The sequence below is a fragment of the Eschrichtius robustus genome, chromosome 9 (genome assembly GCF_028021215.1).
Source record: "Eschrichtius robustus isolate mEscRob2 chromosome 9, mEscRob2.pri, whole genome shotgun sequence".
Classification (NCBI taxonomy): Eukaryota; Metazoa; Chordata; class Mammalia; order Artiodactyla; family Eschrichtiidae; genus Eschrichtius; species Eschrichtius robustus.
In genome coordinates this window covers 117,646,382-117,668,609 of record NC_090832.1, presented here as the reverse complement: position 1 = coordinate 117,668,609, position 22,228 = coordinate 117,646,382, and the positions used below count along the sequence as shown (strand labels likewise).

At 40.2% G+C, this 22,228-nt stretch overlaps 1 protein-coding gene across 2 annotated transcripts; it reads right to left on the bottom strand.

Annotated features, from left to right (window-relative positions):
• Positions 1-160: 160 nt before the first annotated feature.
• On the bottom strand, positions 161-21,437 carry DDX43 (DEAD-box helicase 43). Of its 2 annotated transcripts, none has more exons than XM_068551602.1 (16): positions 21,070-21,437; positions 19,170-19,225; positions 18,758-18,884; positions 17,824-17,949; positions 16,622-16,703; positions 15,231-15,387; positions 14,886-15,004; positions 13,666-13,807; positions 13,021-13,121; positions 11,925-12,012; positions 11,136-11,263; positions 10,818-10,927; positions 10,214-10,352; positions 1,567-1,654; positions 882-1,037; positions 161-272 (listed from the first exon to the last, which is right to left on the bottom strand). In XM_068551602.1, exons 1-15 carry the CDS (start codon positions 21,317-21,319, stop codon positions 921-923), a joined length of 1,830 nt encoding a protein of 609 aa, XP_068407703.1. In that variant the 5' UTR covers positions 21,320-21,437; the 3' UTR covers positions 161-272; positions 882-920. The 2 variants fall into 2 exon arrangements, with proteins under 2 accessions (XP_068407703.1, XP_068407704.1); XM_068551603.1 differs by lacking the exons at positions 161-272; positions 882-1,037 and adding exons at positions 1,329-1,392; positions 14,186-14,287.
• Between the last annotated feature and the right edge of the window lie 791 nt (positions 21,438-22,228).

Below are 22,228 nucleotides of genomic sequence, written 5' to 3'. Positions count from 1 at the left end.
AACACAGCAACATTATAGGGGACAAAATTTACTTTTATTTCTTTCTTTAACATAAAGATAGCAAAAAATGAAATTTTAATGCTACATTCCTTAATATCGATAAAAAAATTTTCAACTCAAGTTTACTTTTTATCTTATTAAAGTATAAAATACTGAATTCTACATTTTAAACACTATTATTTTAAGAATCAGTCATCTCTTCATACTGCCAGCATGCTTCCAATACTTCCACAGTATCTTAAATAAATATATCTCAAAAAAAATCTTGAATTCTGAAAAACAAGCAGGAAAAACCATAAATTGATGTACTGTGCCATTCTAATGGGGGTGAGGTGATCTTTGAATCCCCTAGTGATTACTGAAGCTGAGCATCTTTAACTTGTTGGACATTTGTATGTCTTTGGAGAAATGTCTATTCAAGTCCTTGGCCCATTTTCTCATCAGGTTGTTTTTGTTCAGTGTTAGGAGTTTCCTATGTCATAGGCATTAGGCCCTTATATGATATGATTTTCTCCATAGTTTATTCGTATGGCTCCCTACTGGACATTTATGTCCAGAGGAATTGCTGGATCAAAAAGTATATGTATTTACAATTGACACATTACCACCTGATTGCTCAGAAAAGGTTATACCAATTTATACCTCCACCAGTTCTATTATATTCCATTATACTCTTACGGCTGTACAACTTAAAGTTTCTTTCTCACCTCTGAATTAATACTTCTAAGATATATTAACTAGAATTTAGGTAACAGATAAAGAATAAGATCTCATTTATTATGTTAATGACTCTTAGAGATAATGCTGATTGTAATAAACACACTAACAAAGCCTAGTTAAGGAAACCAGGTGTTTGAAAGTCCATGTTATTCAAATTTTACCTCTTTTAAGTAGGCTGGTACCACTTTTCAACATAGACGTTAACAATAAAACTTCTTGGGTTTTCCTTGGGGTCTTTCCCATTTATTTTCCATTTCTTTTTTCAGTTTATTTGCTTTATATCTCTCAGCCATCACCACAAGATCCTCTGGGACACTCTGAAGCCATTAAACGTGTTATTAGGATTGAGGCGATTCTCGTTATTTAACAGCTTTTCTACAATCTTCAGAGAATCTCCACAACTGATTACATGACACCTTCCAAACAGAATGGAACGTGTCCCTCTGCATATGCAACACCGAATCTTCAAGGTATAAAAACCAGCCTAGTCTTAAAAACCCCGTCAGTAAGTACGCGGCCCTCCTGCTGGCGTGGCCCTTCAGCTGCTTCCTGGTGCCTTTGCCTGGTGTCACTTTCTCACCTCGGGGCCTGAGTGTGTTCTCTGCTTCCTCTGTTCTCTCCAACCTCCACCGCACTGGGATCTTCCTCAGCAGGGTCCAGTGATGTTCACCCCTATTAGACCAGGTTCCCCACTTATATACTATAGTGCTCATCTTTGCCACGCTACAGCCCTCATAACACGCTTAATTACTAGTTTAATATCTGTATTTCCTGACAGGCGGTAAAGCCCCAGTACTTGGAATAAATGAAATTTGAACCTTAGAAAACAGAGTTGCATATTCTCACCTGATTTGCTCTTTCCAGAATATTAATTAATTCACCAGCAATCTTCCAATCATTTCTAGTGATAAGGGTAACAGATACCCCGGTCCTCCTTCAAGGGGGAAAAAAGTCAATTTAATTTGATTTATAATTTATATTCATGATTCAGCTAGCAAAATAGAACAAAAACAGCAGCAGCAAAACCTCAACTCTTTCACAAGCCCAACTACGTATGATACATTAAGATTTAGCCATTCAGGGACTTCCCTGGTGGCGCAGTGGTTAAGAATCCGCCTGCTGGGAGATTAACCAAGATGGCGGAGTAGAAGGACGTGCTCTCACCCCCTCTTGCGAGAGCACCAGAATCACAACTGCCTGCTGGACAATCAACGACAGGAAGACACTGGAACTCACCAAGGAGGATACCCCACATCCAAGGACAGAGGAGAAGCCACAGTGAGACGGTAGGAGGGGCGCAATCACAGTAAAATCAAATCCCATAACTGCTGGGTGGGTGACTCACAGACTGGCGAACACTTATACCACAGAAGTCCACCCACTGGAGTGAAGCTTCTGAGCCCCACGTCAGGCTTCCCAACCTGGGGGTCCGGCAACGGGAGGAGGAATTCCTAGAGAATCAGACTTTGAAGCCTAGTGGGAATTGATTGCAGGACGTTGACAGGACTGGGGGAAACAGAGACCCCACTCTTGGAGGGCACACACAAAGTAGTGTGCGCATCGGGACCCAGGGGAAGGAGCAGTGACCCTGGGGGAGACTGAACCAGACCTACCTGCTGGTGCTGGGGGGTCTCCTGCAGAGGCGGGAGGTGGCTCTGTTTCACCGTGGGGACAAGGACACTGGCAGCGGAGGTTCTGGGAAGTGCTCCTTGGCGCGAGCCCTCCCAGAGTCTGCCATTAACCCCATCAAAGAGCCCAGGTAGGCTCCAGTGTTGGGTTGCCTCAGGCAAAACAACCAACAGGGAGGGAACCCAGCCCCACCCATCAACAGTCAAGTGGATTAAAGTGTTACTGAGCTCTGACCGCCACAGCAACAGTCAGCTCTACCCACCACTGGAGACTCCCATCAAGCCTCTTAGATAGCCTCAACCACCAGAGGGCAGACAGCAGAAGCAAGAAAAACTACAATCCTGCAGCCTGTGGACCAAAACCCACAGTTACAGAAAGATAGACAAGATGAAAAGGCAGAGGGCTATATATCAGATGAAGGAACAAGAAAAAAACCCAGAAAAACAACTAAATGAAGTGGAGATAGGCAACCTTCCAGAAAAAGAATTCAGAATAATGATAGTGAAGATGATCCAAGACCTCGGAATAAGAATGGAGGCAAAGATTGAGAAGATGCAAGAAATGATTAACAAAGACCTAGAAGAATTAAAGAACAAACAAACAGAGATGACCAATACAATAACTGAAATGAAAACTACACTAGAAGGAATCAATAGCAGAATAACTGAGGCAGAAGAACGGATAAGTGACCTGGAAGACAGAATGGTGGAATTCACTGCCGCGGAACAGACTAAAGAAAAAAGAATGAAAAGAAATGAAGACAGCCTAAGAGACCTCTGGGACAACATTAAACGCAACAACATTCGCATTATAGGGGTCCCAGAAGGAGAAGAGAGAGAGAAAGGACCAGAGAAAATATTTGAAGAGATTATAGTCGAAAACTTCCCTAACATGGGAAAGGAAATAGCCACCCAAGTCCAGGAAGCGCAGAGAGTCCCATACAAGATAAACCCAAGGAGAAACACGCCGAGACACATAGTAATCAAAATGGCAAAAATTAAAGACAAAGAAAAATTATTGCAAGCAGCAAGGGAAAAACGACAAATAACATACAAGGGAACTCCCATAAGGTTAACAGCTGATTTCTCAGCAGAAACTCTACAAGCCAGAAGGGAGTGGCATGATATACTTAAAGTGATGAAAGGGAAGAACCTACAACCAAGATTACTCTACCTGGCAAGGATCTCATTTAGATTTGATGGAGAAATCAAAAGCTTTACAGACAAGCAAAAGCTAAGAGAATTCAGCACCACCAAACCAGCTCTACAACAAATGCTAAAGGAACTTCTGTAAGTGGGAAACACAAGAGAAGAAAAGGGCCTACAAAAACAAACCCAAAACAATTAAGAAAATGGTCATAGGAACATATATATCGATAACTACCTTAAACGTGAATGGATTAAATGCTCCAACCAAAAGACACAGGCTTGCTGAATGGATACAAAAACAAGACCCATATATATGCTGTCTACAAGAGACCCACTTTAGACCTAGGGACACATACAGACTGAAAGTGAGGGGATGGAAAAAGATATTCCATGCAAATGGAAATCAAAAGAAAGCTGGAGTAGCTATACTCATATCAGATAAAATAGACTTTAAAGTAAAGAATGTTACAAGAGACAAAGAAGGACACTACATAATGATGAAGGGATCAATCCAAGAAGAAGCTATGACAATTATAAATATATATGCACCCAACATAGGAGCACCTCAATACATCAGGCAACTGCTAACAGCTATAAAAGAGGAAATTGACAGTAACACAATCATAGTGGGGGACTTTAACACCTCACTTACACCAATGGACAGATCATCCAAAATGAAAATAAATAAGGTAACAGAAGCTTTAAATGACACAATAGACCAGATAGATTTAATTGATATTTATAGGACATTCCATCCAAAAACAGCAGATTACACATTCTTCTCAAGTGCTCACGGAACATTCTCCAGGATAGATCACATCTTCGGTCACAAATCAAGCCTCAGTAAATTTAAGAAAATTGAAATCATATCAAGCATCTTTTCTGACCACAATGCTATGAGATTAGAAATGAATTACAGGGAAAAAATGTAAAAAAGACAAACACATGGAGGCTAAACAATACGTTACTAAATAAGCAAGAGATCACTGAAGAAATCAAAGAAGAAATCAAAAAATACCTAGAGACAAATGACAATGAAGACACGACGACCCAAAACCTATGGGATGCAGCAAAAGCAGTTCTAAGAGGGAAGTTTATAGCTATACAAGCCTACCTAAAGAAACAAGAAAAATCTCAATTAAACAATCTAACCTTACACCTAAAGAAACTAGAGAAAGAAGAACAAACAAAACCCAAAGTTAGCAGAAGGAAAGAAATCATAAAGATCAGAGCAGAAATAAATGAAATAGAAACAAAGAAAACAATAGCAAAGATCAATAAAACTAAAAGCTGGTTCTTTGAGAAGATAAACAAAATTGAAAAGCCATTAGCCAGACTCATCAAGAAAAAGAGGGAGAGGACTCAAATCAATAAAATCAGAAATGAAAAAGGAGAAGTTACAACAGACACTGCAGAAATACAAGGCATCCTAAGAGACTACTACAAGCAACTTTATGCCAATAAAATGGACAACCTGGAAGAAATGGACAAATTCTTAGAAAGGTATAACCTTCCAAGACTGAACCAGGAAGAAACAGAAAATATGAACAGACCAATCACAAGCAATGAAATTGAAACTGTGATTAAAAATCTTCCAACAAACAAAAGTCCAGGACCAGATGGCTTCACAGGTGAATTCTATCAAACATTTAGAGAAGAGCTAACACCTATCCTTCTCAAACTCTTCCCAAAAATTGCAGAGGAAGGAACACTCCCAAACTCATTCTATGAGGCCACCATCACCCTGATACCAAAACCAGACAAAGACACTACAAAGAAAGAAAATTACAGACCGATATCACTGATGGATATAGATGCAAAAATCCTCAACAAAATACTAGCAAACAGAATCCAACAACACATTAAAAGGATCATACACCACGATCAAGTGGGATTTATCCCAGGGATGCAAGGATTCTTCAATGTACGCAAATCAATCAATGTGATACACCATATTAACAAATTGAAGAAGAAAAACCATATGATCATCTCAATAGATGCAGAAAAAGCTTTTGACAAAATTCAACACCCATTTATGATAAAAACTCTCCAGAAAGTGGGCATAGAGGGAACCTACCTCAACATAATAAAGGCCATATATGACAAACCCACAGCAAACATCATTCTCAATGGTGAAAAACTGAAAGCATTTCCTCTAAGATCAGGAACGAGACAAGGATGTCCACTCTCACCACTATTATTCAACATAGTTCTGGAAGTCCTAGCCACGGCAACCAGAGAAGAAAAATAAATAAAAGGAATACAAATTGGAAAAGAAGAAGTAAAACTGTCACTGTTTGCGGATGACATGATACTATACATAGAGAATCCTAAAACTGCCACCAGAAAACTGCTAGAGCTAATTAATGAATATGGTAAAGTTGCAGGATACAAAATTAATGCACAGAAATCTCTTGCATTCCTATACACTAATGATGAAAAATCTGAAAGAGAAATTATGGAAACACTCCCATTTACCATTGCAACAAAAAGAATAAAATACCTAGGAATAAACCTACCTAGGGAGACAAAAGACCTGTATGCAGAAAACTATAAGACACTGATGAAAGAAATTAAAGATGATACCAACAGATGGAGAGATATACCATGTTCTTGGATTGGAAGAATCAACGTTATGAAAATGACTATACTACCCAAAGCAATCTACAGATTCAATGCAATCCCTATCAAATTACCAATGGCATTTTTTACAGAACTAGAACAAATCATCTTAAAATTTGTATGGAGACACAAAAGACCCCGAATAGCCAAAGCAGTCTTGAGGGAAAAAAACGGAGCTGGAGGAATCAGACTCCCTGACTTCAGACTATACTACAAAGCTACAGTAATCAAGACAATATGGTACTGGCACAAAAACAGAAACATAGATCAATGGAACAAGATAGAAAGCCCAGAGATAAACCCACGCACCTATGGTCAACTAATCTATGACAAAGGAGGCAAAGATATACAATGGAGAAAAGACAGTCTCTTCAATAAGTGGTGCTGGGAAAACTGGACAGCTACATGTAAAAGAATGAAATTAGAATACTCCCTAACACCATACACAAAAATAAACTCAAAATGGACTAGAGACCTAAATATAAGACTGGACACTATAAAACTCTTAGAGGAAAACATAGGAAGAACACTCTTTGACATAAATCACAGCAAGATCTTTGTTGATCCACCTCCTAGAGTAATGGAAATAAAAACAAAAATAAACAAATGGGACCTAATGAAACTTCAAAGCTTTTGCACAGCAAAGGAAACCATAAACAAGACGAAAAGACAACCCTCAGAATGGGAGAAAATATTTGCAAACGAATCAACGGACAAAGGATTAATCTCCAAAATATATAAACAGCTCATGCAGCTCAATATTAAAGAAACAAACACCCCAATCCAAAAATGGGCAGAAGACCTAAATAGACATTTCTCCAAAGAAGACATACAGACGGCCACGAAGCACATGAAAAGATGCTCAACATCACTAATTATTAGAGAAATGCAAATCAAAACTACAATGAGGTATCACCTCACACCAGTTAGAACGGGCATCATCAGAAAATCTACAAACAACAAATGCTGGAGAGGGTGTGGAGAAAAGGGAACCCTCTTGCACTGTTGGTGGGAATGTAAATTGATACAGCCACTATGGAGAACAATATGGAGGTTCCTTAAAAAACTAAAAATAGAACTACCATATGACCCAGCAATCCCACTACTGGACATATACCCAGAGAAAACCGTAATTCAAAAAGACACATGCACCCGAATGTTCATTGCAGCACTATTTACAATAGCCAGGTCATGGAAGCAACCTAAATGCCCGTCAACAGACGAATGGATAAAGAAGATGTGGTACATATATACAATGGAATATTACTCAGCCATAAAAAGGAACGAAATTGAGTCATTTGTTGAGACGTGGATGGATCTAGAGACTGTCATACAGAGTGAAGTAAGTCAGAAAGAGAAAAACAAATATCGTATATTAACGCATGTACGTGGAACCTAGAAAAATGGTACAGATGAGCCAGTTTGCAGGGCAGAGGTTGAGACACAGATGTAGAGAACGGACATATGGACACCAAGGGGGGAAAACTGCGGTGTGGTGGGGATGGTGTTGTGCTGAATTGGGCGATTGGGATTGACATGTATACACTGATATGTATAAAATTGATGCCTAATAAGAACCTGCAGTATAAACAAACAAACAAACAAAACAACTAATACTAAACTTTCATTGGGTTATTTGTATGGAAATATGTTAATATAAATGTTTCAGACATTACATGAAATTTCTAAAAATCTTATATGTTCTGGTATAATGTTATAAGTCATAATCCTAGTTATTACCTTAAAATGTATATCTCAGAAATAACTAACTTTCTTGTCAACTGCATTATTATGAACTTTCATCAAATCTTTAACTGTGGTCATTTTTAAGTCTTTTGTCATTTACAGACAGTTCTGTGTGTACTCTGATGCTTTTGCAAATATGTTCCTATAAAAGGGTTTCATCTTTAAGAAATTCATGGAAAAGACTCTGACAAGTACAGGTTTCTGGTAACTGACTGTACTGCTGAACTGAATGAATAAGCATTTTCAGAACTCTAATGAAAAACTGATGAACTCATAAAAGTGCTAACAAAAGATCAAGATGAAAAAAAAAATTTAATTACATGGGACTGAGTGAACTGATGAGGATGAGTATAATTTTTGTGACTTTCTGTCTGAATTAAAAAAAAAAAATCCAACAAGGACTCAGAGGCAAAGAATATACAAATCAATTTTCACTGCAAAGTAAAGGAGCTGTTACAGTGGAGGATTACTGGACTGAATGTCAATATTATGACATAGTATGAGTGTGTTTCATGTTTGGTAATTGCAATCATTGTTGCTTTTGTTGTGGTCATCCATGTACAATGCTTGGTGTCAGTCTATTTATCTCTTGTAAAAATAAAATACAGTGTGTGTGTGTGAAAAAAAAAAAAAGAAAGAACTACAAGTGAGGAAGAAAAAAAAAAAAGAATGAAGAGTCATGCTTACTCTGACACTATGAAATGTAAGAGCAGTTCTTGAGATATTGGAACTACATCAAAGGGAACAAATAAACTGGATATTGTTTGTACCAAAAAAAAAAAAAAAAAAAAAAGAATCCGCCTGCCAATGCAGGGGACACGTGTTCGAGCCCTGGTCCGAGAAGATCCCACATGCCGCGGAACAACAAAGCCCATGCGCCACAACTATTAAGCCTGTGCTCTGTAGCCCGCGAGCCACATCTACTGAGCCCGCGTGCCACAGCTACTGAGCCCGTGCACCTAGAGCCTGTGCTCCGCAACAAGAGAAGCCACCGCAATGAGAAGCCCGCGCACCGCAACGAAGAGTAGCCCCCGCTCACCGCAACTAGAGAAAGCCTGCACGCAGCAACGAAGACCCAACGCAGCCAAAAAATTAATTAATTAATTTAAAAAAAAGATTTAGCCATTTATATAAAGATGTGGTACATATACACAGTGGAATACTACTCAGCCATAAAAAAGAACAAAATAATGCCGTTTGTAGCAACATGGATGCCACCAGAGATTATCACACTAAGCGAAGTAAGCCAGACAGAGAAAGACAAATATCATATGATATCACTTATATGTGGAATCTAAAATATAACACAAGGGACTTCCCTGGAGGTCCAGTGGTTAGGACTTTGCCTTCCAATACAGGGGGTGAGAGTTCCTTCCATCCCTGGTCGGGAAGCTAAGATCCCACATGCCTCACGGCCAAAAAACCAAAACAGAAGCAATACTGTAACAAATTCAATAAAGACTTTAAAAATAGTCCACATTAAAAAAAAAAAAAAATCTAAAAAATAATAAATAAATAAATAAATAAAATATGACACAAATGAACCTATCTATGAAACAGAAACAGAATCATGGACATAGATAACAGGCCTGTGGTTGCCAATGGGGAAGGGGTTGGGGGAGGGATGGAGTGGGAAGTTCGGGTGAGCAGATGTAAACTTTGATATATAGAATGGATAAACAATAAGGTCCTACTGTATAGCACAGGGAACTATATTCAATATCCTATGATAAACCATAATGGGAAAGAATATTTAAAAAATAGAATGTATATATATATATGTATATATATATGTATAACTGAATCACTTTGCTGTACAGCAGTAATTAACACAACATTGTAAATCAACTATACTTCGATTAAAAAAAAAAAGATTTAGCCATTCAGGGCTTCCCTGGTGGCGCAGTGGTTGAGAATCTGCCTGCTAATGCAGGGGACACGGGTTCGAGCCCTGGTCTGGGAAGATCCCAAGTGCCACGGAGCAACTGGGCCCGTGAGCCACAACTACTGAGCCTGCGCGTCTGGAGCCTGTGCTCGGCAACGAGAGGCCGCGATAGTGAGAGGCCCGCGCACCGCGATGAAGAGTGGCCCCCGCACCGCGATGAAGAGTGGCCACCGCTTGCCACAACTGGAGAAAGCCCTCGCACAGAAACGAAGACCCAACACAGCCAAAAATAAATAAATAAGTTAAAAAAAAAAAAAGATTTAGCTGTTCAAACAGCAATTTGGAACCTAATCTGCAGTTGTTTAAACAGCATGTTATGGGGATTTTATGATAGTGCTCTCAGAGGGGAAAAAGGTCCTTTTTGTGAAGAGAATGGGGAGCCAGGTTGGATGGACTGACTTACCCTGCTCTCCCGGTGCGCCCTACTCTGTGCACGTATTCTTCGATGTTCCGGGGAAAATCGTAATTATAGACGTGTGTGACATCATGGACATCAAGACCACGAGATGCTAAATCGGTAGCAATCAGTATTCGCACTTTCCCTAAAGAGTAAAGCCAAAAGAATACAGACACATGCTGGTACAAACCAACCCAAGACATATCTGTCCCCTAATATCTGATCAGGTGAACTATCCTTGCTTTTAATATTAAAACTCTTTTAAAGACAGTGAAGACGGGAAAGGGTTACTTAGCCTTTTTTAACTGCTGGCAAGTTACAACACAATAGATTCCAAAATTCAAAGGGTCCATGAACCATGGCAAAGATATATGCCTCTCAAGTAAATTAAGACAACACCTTCACTGCAAATTACTGTCTTGATATCCAGGTTTTAAACATTAGCTTGAGATAGTTCTGAGAATCTGATTAATATTTAGAACAACTATAGTTCTGGGATCTGCAAGCTGAGGGCAGATCTTAGACATGGGTTCCATGAAAAGGTGCCATCACTCAAGCAAGTCCAGGCACTGGACACTTTTAAACTGCAATACTAATTGTATAAATGTACCTGTTTTAAAGTTTTTTAATGCTCTCTCTCGATCACTCTGTTCTCTGTTGCCATGCAGAGACTCTACTGATATATGCTGGATACACAGGTCACTTGATAAATGATCAGCCCTGAAGCAAAAGATAAAGTCAGGGGTCTAACTGCTTATTCTCATACCACCATCAATTCACACTGTTACTTCCACTGGCAAGAGTCTGAAGTAATGTGCATATTGTAAGACATACACCAACCCCCCCCCCCATTTGAAATGCATATACACATAGAAACAATGCCAGAACAAACCATGACTGATGATTTGAATGTAAAAAATATACTCACACAGCTTTCCGGCTAACAAATATTATGACTTTGTCTTTGGGAGACATGCTCTCGATGAAAGTTTGGATAAGCGATCGTTTCTCGTCTTCTGTGGTGACAATTATATTTTGCTTCACGGTACTTACAGCCTAAAGGACTCAGAGATCATAGTTCATCAATATTAATGGGCAAACCCCATATATTGGCTCGAAATCCATCTTATTTCTATCATTGGTTAAATGTTCTAATAAACTGCTAGCAGGAAAAATGGCAGGTCCTTGCAAAATCACTGGTTCCTACTCAAGGATTTATGGCTCAGTCTTCTACTTTTTACCAGTGAGTCACCCACGCTAAGTTGGGAACTCTTGAATACGTGGCAGTGTGTTGAAAGCAGCCAGTTACTATTGTTGGAAAAGGAATAACCACGGTTTGAGGCCAAGCTTACAAAAGTATCGCCATGAATTTGGATATAGCCTTTGCAATGAAGATGTTCAGCTGATGACCCAAAGAGCTTCCATTCAGTAAGTATTTTGACAACGCAAAATTTCAAAGTATCGCTGGTACCATTTTATTGACCCAGAGATGAAATCGATTCTGAAGCATTTATCCTGTCTTTCGTGAAATCTCATGAAATGAGCCTAGGGCAATGACCCATTATTAATTATCAGTGATTTAAGTAAAACGTCAATTTTCATTAACGATTAGTTGAAAGGCCAATCTCAATTATGAAGTGAAAGGCCAGAGAGCTTTACAATGGCAAAACATTTCCATAATTAATAAGATATCAATAGTAATTAAAAACAAGCTTACAGCTAGATCCAAAGTACCAACATACACAATCATGGGCTCTTTCAAATAAGATTGTGCAAGTCTACGGACAGCACATGGCCACGTTGCACTGGAGATAAAACGTAATACACAAACATTAAAAATGTATCATAAAGCAAACATTACTACATTTCCCTAAGAATGCTATGAACCAAATTACTCATGGAAGACAAACTTAGTACTTTTTAATGAGGCCAATTTCACAGAAAACATTTGCTTCACAATGAACTGCTCAATAAAGCTACTAGATTAAACCTTTAGAAAAGTTTAGTAGGTTTGTAAACAAAAGGTGAAGAAGAGCTATACCTTTCTAATCTATGAAAAGGTACAAGGAATTCAGGTGTTAGATTAGTTCTCTCCGCCTTTATAAATAAGGCAAAAAACCCCAGTATTTTTCATACATTGTCAGCAGGCAAAACCAAATGCTCATGCCAAATAAAAACATTTTTACTGTACCAATGATTGGATATGTACATTCAGATGTTTCTTCAACCATATATTATGAAAGTCACCACCTTCTGTACTTTCACACTAATTACAAAGATGGGAAGTTTAGTAAGAAAACAAAATGAATAAATTTAGTCTACTTCCCCAATCACATACTCTTCTGCTGCCTCAGCTTTATCTTCGCCAAAAAGTATTCTGGACAGGTGATTACTTTTTCCAATCTGAGACCCCCCTGTGGAACAGTCTCCCCTGCATTTTTTTATAGAAATCTTATTCTTTTTCAAACATTTATTTATTTACTTAGGCTGTGCCGGGTCTTAGTTGCGGCACGTGGGATCCTTGTTGCAGCATGTGGGATCTAGTTCTCGGACTAGGGATCGAACCCGGGCCCCCTGCATTGGGAGTGCGGAGTCTTAACTGCTGTACCACCAGGGAAGTCCCTAGAAATCTTATTTTTAATTCAGGAAACCCAATAGTCATTGCTAAACTGTTACACTGAGTTGCTATACTAAGTGATGACATATCTTTCACCAAAGGATCTCAAAATACTTTTAAGAAAGGCTCTAAAATCAAATGGATTTGGTTTCACTGATTTCTACTTTGCAGACTAGCAAATTAAACATATACCTACCTTGTCATGACTGTCTGCCTGTCAGGGCGTACATCTAATAAAATCTTCATTATCTGGGGTTCAAATCCCATATCCAGCATCTTGTCAGCTTCATCTAATACCTGCGTTAAAAATGGTTAGCTTAGGAGAATTCCCTGCTGGTCCAGCGGTTAGGACTCCGCGTTTTCACTGCTGAGGGCCCGGGTTCCATCCCTGGTCAGGGAACTAAGATCCCACAAGCCGTGCAGTACGGCCAAAAAAAAAAAAAAAGATGGCTAGATTAGGTATGGAAGGTAGCTAATATATATGCTCTGCCTTTATGAATGCTAAGGTAATTTTTTCATTTCCTCCATTACCTAAGCTATCTGTAGTTGCAACACAGATTGATTTAAGTTTGCCAACTAACAGTTTCTAAATCTATTTAATGAAAAAGCAATTTAAGTGTCTAAAATATTCATGTGGAATTCTTTTGTACTTACCTACATTTTAAAATATGTATATAATACTAAAATGGAATGATCTTAAAATCTGTATTTTAACAAACTAGAGGGAATGAGCAACATTCCTAAGATTTAAAACCATTATGAAATGGACAGCCATTCTAAAGGGTTTGATGAAGAGTTCAGTTCTTCCTCCCAGGACCCCGAACCCCTGCTCCACGATTACCAGGTAGGTTACGCTCTTCAGGTACACAAAGTTATTCATTTGTAGATCATGGAGTCTTCCGGGAGTGGCAATAATGATATCGACACCTTTCGCTAAGTCTTTTATTTGTCCATCTCTGTCGCCACCACCATATATACAAACGCTTAAAAAAAAAAAATACAGAGGTTCATGTTCACGTGGGGAATATCCCATCACAATTCAAAATCCCAACCAACCTAGGCATTTTGGGTATAAAATAAAAAGTACATAAATCCAAAGTCTCAGGTAGTACAGTATTGGCCCCTTTCTGAGAACCATCCACAACCACCAACCCACAGGGACGTGTCCTACGAGAGCCACGGTCGCATCCTTGTTATCTGACCCCACCGCCCAGGTTACAGTCGATTTGGATCAGGGGTAAGTAAGCCTGACCCACGCTGAGCCAATCAGCTTCTCAGGATGTGTGAAAATAATGGGGAGGATGTCTACAGCTACAGATGGTTAGAATGCTGATGCAGGAATGGTCAAAGAAAAGACTCGCCTTTTAAGACCTTTATATGAATATTTACGGCACTCAGCTTCCACTTGCAGAGCTAGCTCTCGAGTCGGGGTGAGGACTAACATGCCCGGCCCATTCCTGGCTCTTTGGAGAGAAAACACGTTAGTAAAGTACCCGTCTCAGATATACAGGACCTTCATTCAGTGCCTGCAATGAGGGAATTCCCTGGCGGTCCAATGGTTAGGACTCCGAGCTTTCATCTGCTGAGGGCCTGGGTTCAATCCCTGGTCAGGGAACTAAGATCCCATAAGCCTCAAGGTATGGCCAAAAAAAAAAAAAAAAAAGGCAGCAATGATTGTCAAAGCCACAAACAAGCACCACACATAAGAAGTGGAGAAATAAAGAAAAACAGCCTAACAAAAAAATCCTAGGGTCCAGAAACCAGCCTTTTCATTGAACAGGGCCAGAGCTTTCCTGTGTCAGACATTCTCACAGAATTGTACTGGACACGGTAATTTAAACAATTTGTTTCCAGTGTTTCACTATTAAGACTTTCGGTGGATACTACCTATTGCTTCCTAAAAATGTTTTGTCCATTTATAGCTCAACAGAACAGCACAAGTGCATTTGCCCGAAACTAGGCATTACCTTTCGACCAAGGCAATCGAAGAAACTTGCATTGCATTTTTGGAATCCATATCTGTTAAACCCCTAAAGAGAACCCAGATGTAGTAATTCTTACAGAGGTTGTGAGTCAATATGAATAAATCCAGGCATTAAGTAGGACAATGTCTTCCCCGTTCCAGTCTGAGCTACTCCTATAAGATCTACTCCTTGCAGAATGATTGGCCATGCCTGTGACTGAAACAGAATGAGAAATATTAAAATAAAAAGTGCATTGCTTTCTGTCAAGTGTTCCTTCCTCCTCTCCCAGCCCCAAACTTCTCAGCATTTTGAGTGCTAGGCAGCGGGGGAGGTGCTGGGGGGGACACTCATAAGAGACAGCTGCTCCCTGGTGTTATAACTTCTAACGACCAGAAATTGAGGGGGGAAAGTCGATGAAATATTAGAATTAAAGAAAGCATACCTGAATTGGTGTTGGCCTTTGAAAACCTGCCTTTTGAAGGTTTCTCATAACTTCAGGATAACAGTGAAATGCATCCTCAAAATTACCAACAGGGTTGGGAAGAGGACGTTTCTCACCACCTTTCAAGTCATCACACATTATATTATAATTTTCCCTCCTTTAAGGAAAAATAGAACAAGGATTAGTGGCTTTGGTCACTTTACTCCCCAAGCAAGAAATTTTTTCCAACATTAGTTCAGGTCATATCTAGAAATTCAACTGCAACTGATTAAAATTAGACTGCTGGTTAAGGTACAGTAAAACATAACAAGAAATAGAAGCAAGCCCATCTTTTTTTTACCAGAATAGCTCCAAAGAAGGAAAAAAATTACACTGTATGCATGAATGGGCCAATGAAAATTTCATGGAAAGGTTAAGAATAGAGCCTGACAAGCAGGGGACACGGGTTCGAGTCCTGGTCTGGGAAGATCCCACGTGCCACGGAGCAGCTGGGCCCGTGAGCCACAATTACTGAGCCTGCGCGTCTGGAGCCTGTGCTCTGCAACGAGAGAGGCCGCAATAGTGAGAGGCCCGCGCACCGCGATGAAGAGTGGCCCCCGCTTACCACAACTAGAGAAAGCCCTCGCACAGAAACGAAGACCCAACACAGCCATAAATAAATAAATAAACAAATACTTAAAAAAAAAAGAATAGAGCCTGAAAATTATATGCTTCATGAATCAAAGTCAGATTTGGCAAACGCCTGAGGGCCTATAATGTTTCACACACATTTCCTTAATTAATCATCAACAATACTTTGAAGTGGGAATTATTCTCATTCGACAGGTGATCTTTAGTCACTTGTCCACGCTCAGGGCCCTACCCCAATCCTAGAATAACTGCTCTGTCTGCTATACCATACTCTCTTAGTTTTAGAACAGATATTAATAGAAAAAATGTTGCCATTAGGACCTATAATTCCAGATAATAAGGACCAAAGAGTAAGAAATTTGTCTAATATTCAGATATCAGATCAATTTCTCATGATTTTCAACACTTGTTGAAATAATTCTCAAAAACTGCTAATACAGCAGGCACTAACCACGTGTCTCTTTAAATTTAAAATTTCAAATTCAGTTCCTCAATTATATTAGCTACATTTTAAGTGTTTAATAGCCACATATGGATAGTAACTACTCTAGATCTAGACACAAATATAGCCTATTTCCCCTCTTCGCCAGAAGTTTTACTGGATAGCAATGCTCTAACGTATATGATGTAGGGTGCAACCAAGTTTTCTTTTGAATAGGAAGCTACAGTTTCAAAGGCAATCATTTCAAATCTTTTCCTCATGGGTTCATTTACCAGCATAACTCTACAAATACTCAATAAAAAGTAGTAAAACTATTCACCTCCAATTGTCTGCTTGGTCTTGTGACATGGAACTTGTTGTTTCTGACTCCACGTAAAAGTTTTTCTTAATTGGAGGTAAACCTGGGACAAAACCCAAAATTTTAACTTGGATGATTAATGAGCATTTACATTTCATTGACATTTATTCAAAGCAACAGAAATCAAACTAAAATATGTATCAGGTTCACCTTGCACAGATATAGCTCTAGACAGCTGTCCCACACTTTGCCAGCAAAGCTTTTGCCAGCCTCTCAGAGATCTCCATTTTTGCTTTGTCTTTCAATTACATTTTTCACCCAAGAAAGAGATCTTTAATAATTAAATATAAAATAAACCATGCTTCACAAGACACACAGACATCACAACTGATGAATCTTCTCTCATAGTAAGCTAACTTTCTTTTCTTTGAGGGTCCATCCCATTACTGTTTAGGAATAAAATATTTATCCTTATTCTATCCTCTACTTTGAAGCTACTTTGTTTTCTGTTTTAAATGCTTATCATACTTCCACCAAACTTAAATCCTTTTTCTGCTTCCCACCTCCACCCAAATCTCCCAACACATGTTGTTGAGATTGCATGGGACAGGCTGACCACCAGAGTGGAATGAACCGTTGTTAATATCTGTCACATGGTAGTGTTCACTGTTTAACTTTAAATAAATGATGTTGTCCCACTGCCTCATTCTGATCAAATTCATGCCTGAATTTACTCTGAAATTCAGTGAATAATGTAAGAACATTATACTCCATATATAATTCCAAGTGAGAAGTAAAAAAACCCATTTCTTCAAGAACTGTACGATCTTATTAAATGTTTTTCCCTTTTTATTTTGCCCTTCTTGGCCAGGACACTCCAAGATCAATTTTTGCTCAGTCATAGCAAAATGTTAACTCCTGGTTGGCATGTTTACTCACTTCATTTCCCTTTTGGCCCAATTTTCTATTTTTATTAAACTTGTGCAGCGAGTTACCTCAAATAAGACAAGGTATAAATAAGTTTTAACTTTCCATTTGTAATGTAAACCGCAACACAGACATAGAAATATCATGTCCTAGAGACTAATTGCAGCATTTCAAATTCTACTGTCATTTTGCATATAGATTTCATTACTAAGAGCAACACATTTTTTATAGAGGTTAAAAAACTCAATTACTAGGAACAACAATACCACATGTAAGTGTTGGGATCCAGCACTAACCTGCCCACTTTTTTTTGTTGCATTTCAAAATATCTTCTCGGAACTTATCCCAATCAACCAATTTCTGATTTCCTGAAACAGCTTTCCTTGCATCTTTTCCATCCGAAGGTTGGACAACAGCAACATCTGTTAAAAATATTCCAAATTAGTTTCCAAACAAATCCTACCAGTATAAAATCCAAAACAATTTTACTATTTTCTGTTTTAATAACCCAACAATAATAATGCTTGAAACATTAAATTTAGGAATTTAGTACAACAGTGCCATGACAATTCTGGTCACGGTTTGCCAGTTATTTACTTCAGATTTCTGAAATGCAAAAAAAAATTACTGAAGCAGTTAAAAAGCATGAGAGACTAGTGTCTGATAATAAATAACACATCACTTATCATTACGATAATTCTGTGTGGCAGATATTACCCCAGGTAAACAGAAGAAACAGTGTCTTAGAGGCTTTTTAGAGGTTCTTTCCCAAGAAACACTAAGAGGCAATGCTGCCATCTGGACGGAAGACTCTTCTCCTTGTTGCTTCTGGAAATAGTTCAATAATGGCTTTTTCTCTAGTCCAAGTAGATCTGAGATTTTTTTAAATATCAAATAATTAGGCAGTTTTCAAAGTCAGTCACATTCCAGGGAAGGGACCATAGACAGGAAGCCAGGACTAATCCTTGCTGTACCATCAATAGTGAAGTGTATTAAAAGATTATTTTGTTTTTACTCAAAAGTAAAACTGCCAGGCTTAGCAGCAGATATTAAGTGTCTTAGTTTGAGGAAAAGTATCCTGGATTTCATAGAAAAAAATTCTATAACAGACTAGATTTAATGATGGCAAGCCAAAGATTTGTTATCAGGAAAAGCAGCTATAATATGGCTTATAACACTGAATAAAACATTTAAAATTTTACAGGGCTTTAGTGGGCAAAAATTACTTACCAACTTTGGGTTCTGTTTTGTAGTCTTCTTGTTTTTGAACAAGATTATCTATCACTGTTTTCGCTTTGCTCTGCATTGCCTTGGTGCCAAAAATTCTTACTTCTGCTTCAGGGTACCCTTTTATTATCTAGATACAAGGGGGAAAATAGGTGAGATAAGTCCCTTCACCGTCCCCCCCACCACACTCAACCTCAAATAGAATAAAAGTGTAAAGGAAATACAGGATTGCCATCAATCAGCATCTAAGATATAATGAATGGACTAGAGCTTAGGTGAGTTCTTAAAAAGAAGTATGAAGAGCTTTGGCAACTTATCTAAGTTACAACAGTATGTTAATAATTGAAGAGAAATTAGAGTTAGGAATGAACCATAGTTCATCCTCTTTAAGGATTTAAGAACCCAAATAATTTACCTGTATTTTGGTGTATGTTGAGCTCTGGATCTCTTTTATTTTTGACCCACCACGCCCTGTTTTTAAAAATAAAGGGTTTTTTTTTTAAAAATTGAAATCAATTATGGGGAACTCACTACCGACTTTGCTCAAAGCCTTCTCTAGTTCTTCCCAGATCATCCAAACAAAGGCTCCTAGGGTCCAGTAACCACTTTCAGTTTGGAAAACGGGAAGCAGGCGCTTTCTATTCCAAATTGTGGTGGGTGGTAGGAGGTTCCTTTCCCAGAGGTAGATACTAAGGATTCACCATCAGCCCAAGGAAAGACTAATTGGATCCAAAGTGTTGGCAAGGATGTGAAGCAATTGGAACCCTTACACACAACTCAACCAAAAAAGTCCAATTAAAAACTGGCCAAAGGTCTTGAATAGACCTTTCTTCGAAGACATAATTATGACCAACAGGTGTATATGAAAAGATGATGAAATCATCAGAGATATGCAAATCAAAACCACAATGAGATATCACCTGTTAGAATGGCTCTCATCAAAAAGACAAGGAATATGGGGCTTCCCTAGTGGCGCAGTGGTTAAGAATCCGCCTGCCAATGCAGGGAACATGGGCTCGAGCCCTGGTCCGGGAAGATCCCACATGCTGCGGAGCAACTAAGCCCGTGCACCACAACTACTGAGCCTGCGCTCTAGAGCCCGCACACGACAATGAGAAGCCCACGCACCGCAACGAAGAGTAGTCCCCACTCACCACAATTAGAGAAAGCCCGGGCACAGCAACGAAGACCCAATACAGCCAAAAATAAAAACAAATAAATAAATAAATTTATTTAAAAAAAAAAGACAAGGGATAACAAGTTGGCAAGGATGTGGAGAAAGGGAACCCTTATGCACTGTGAGTGGGAATGTAAATTGGTGCGGTCACTATGGAAACAGTATGCAGAGTCCTTTAAAAACTAAAAATAGAACTACCATGTGATCCAGCAATCCCACTTCTGGGAACTTATACACAAGAATTGAAACTAGGGTCTCAGAAAGATAACTGCATTCCCATATTCATCATTATTCACGATAGCTAAGAGGTGGAAATCACCTAAATATCTGTCAACAGACGACTGGATGAAAAAAATGTGGCATATGCACACAAGGCAAGTTTTCAGCCTTAAAAGGAAATCCTGCCATTTGTGACAACACATATAAACCCTGAGGACATTACACTGAGATGAGCCAATCACAAAAACCTGCAGATTCCACTTCTATGAGGTGTCTGGTGGCTGCCAGGGATGGGGGAATGGGGAAATGAGGTGTTGAGAGGTAGATTCAGTCGTGCAAGATGAAAACCTCCTGCAGATCTACTACACAACGTTGTTCTTAGGGTCAACAATACTGTAAATGTATGTTGTTTACCACAATTTTAAAAGGGGGGCAAACCTTAATTCCAATCATTTCCAAATGTTTTTCAAAAACGAATTTGTAAGACTCACGCTATACTAAGAAAAAGAACACTTTTTTCGGCAGATTAATCATATTCAAGTTACAGAAACTAAGTGCAAGCTATGGCTAATGTTCCGTGCAGCCCTTTAATATCCTACGCTTTCTTATCTTGGGTTAATGGCTCTCCCCGGTGCTCAAACGGACTGACTCCTTTGTTGTTCATTTTGGGGTAAGCTGCCAAAGCTCTGACCTTTCATCCCAAAGATTTCATAAGTCTGAGAGTTGGCGCTCCCAAAACATCGTCTCTATAAACTATACAGAGATGCATTAAACGCCATCACTCTAGCACCAAAGCGTATCAGAAAGGTCGGGTGGGGACGCGAGCCGCCCCAGTGGCCGCTGATTGGAGGCGAGGCGGGCGGGGCGGGGATGCCACAGGCCCCACCCCGGCCCGCCCGCGCAGGCCCTCCGCTCTCACCTATCACCGCGGCGACCCAGTCGTTCTTCAGCTTGAAGGAGAGCGGCGGCTCCCGGAAACCAGCGCCCACGGGCTGCTGGACGGCGGAGGGGCCCCTCCAGCCGCCACCTCCGCCGGCCTTCTGGCCTCCGCGACCGCCTTGGCTCGGCTCCTTCTCCGGCCTCCTTTCCGGAGCCCGACGCAACGCCGCGCTCCTCCGAGAAGCAACGACCCAGGAGGAGGCGTTGACGCTGGCTTCCGGCCGAGACATGGCTCCGCGAACAGGATCCGGCGCCTCCGACGTCTTCCGGCAGGCCCTGCACACTCGAGATGCCGTCGAAGGCTGGTCCACGAGGGCAGCCACGCAGCCGCTGCTCAAGGCGCCCGCGCGCCGACGCCCCGCCCAGGCCGCTGCCTATTGGCGGACGCGGCGCTGTGAGCGGGGCTGGTCCAATGGGCTGCCTCCATCCTGCACTCCCTCCATCCTGCGTGCGCGCTTGAGTGAGTTCCTGTGCGGGCCTTGTCCTTCTCTGCTGCGGGCTGTCCGGCGCTCTCTGTTCTTTCCGGCTACACACCCGCTCCTGGGACCCGCATCTCAGGGGCGCGGAAAGCGCAGTCACGTTTAACAGCCGGACCCAATACAGTCATTAAAAATTTGAAACAAAAGGTTGACAATAGCATTCACCATTGCTGTGTGAACAACACTTTGATACAGTTAAGCATATGTTAGGTTTTAAAATGGTGGTTGTCATAATTGGAAAGGATACATGTACCCCTTGGGCTTCCCTGGTGGCGCAGTGGTTGAGAGTCTGCCTTCCAATGCAGGGGACGCGGGTTCGAGCCCTGGTCTGGGAGGATCCCACATGCCGCGGAGCAACTCGGCCCGTGAGCCACAATTACTGAGCCTGCGCGTCTGGAGCCTGTGCTCGGCAACGAGAGGCCGCGATAGTGAGAGGCCCGCGCACCGCGATGAAGAGTGGCCACCGCTTGCCACAACTGGAGAAAGCCCTCGCACAGAAACGAAGACCCAACACAGCCATACATACATACATACGTACATAAATAAAAAGAATGTAAGCAGACAAGAATAGCATTAAAAAAAAAAAAAGATAACATGTACCCCAACATTCATAGCAGCACTATTATAATAGCCAAGACATGGAAGCAACTTAGGTGTTCA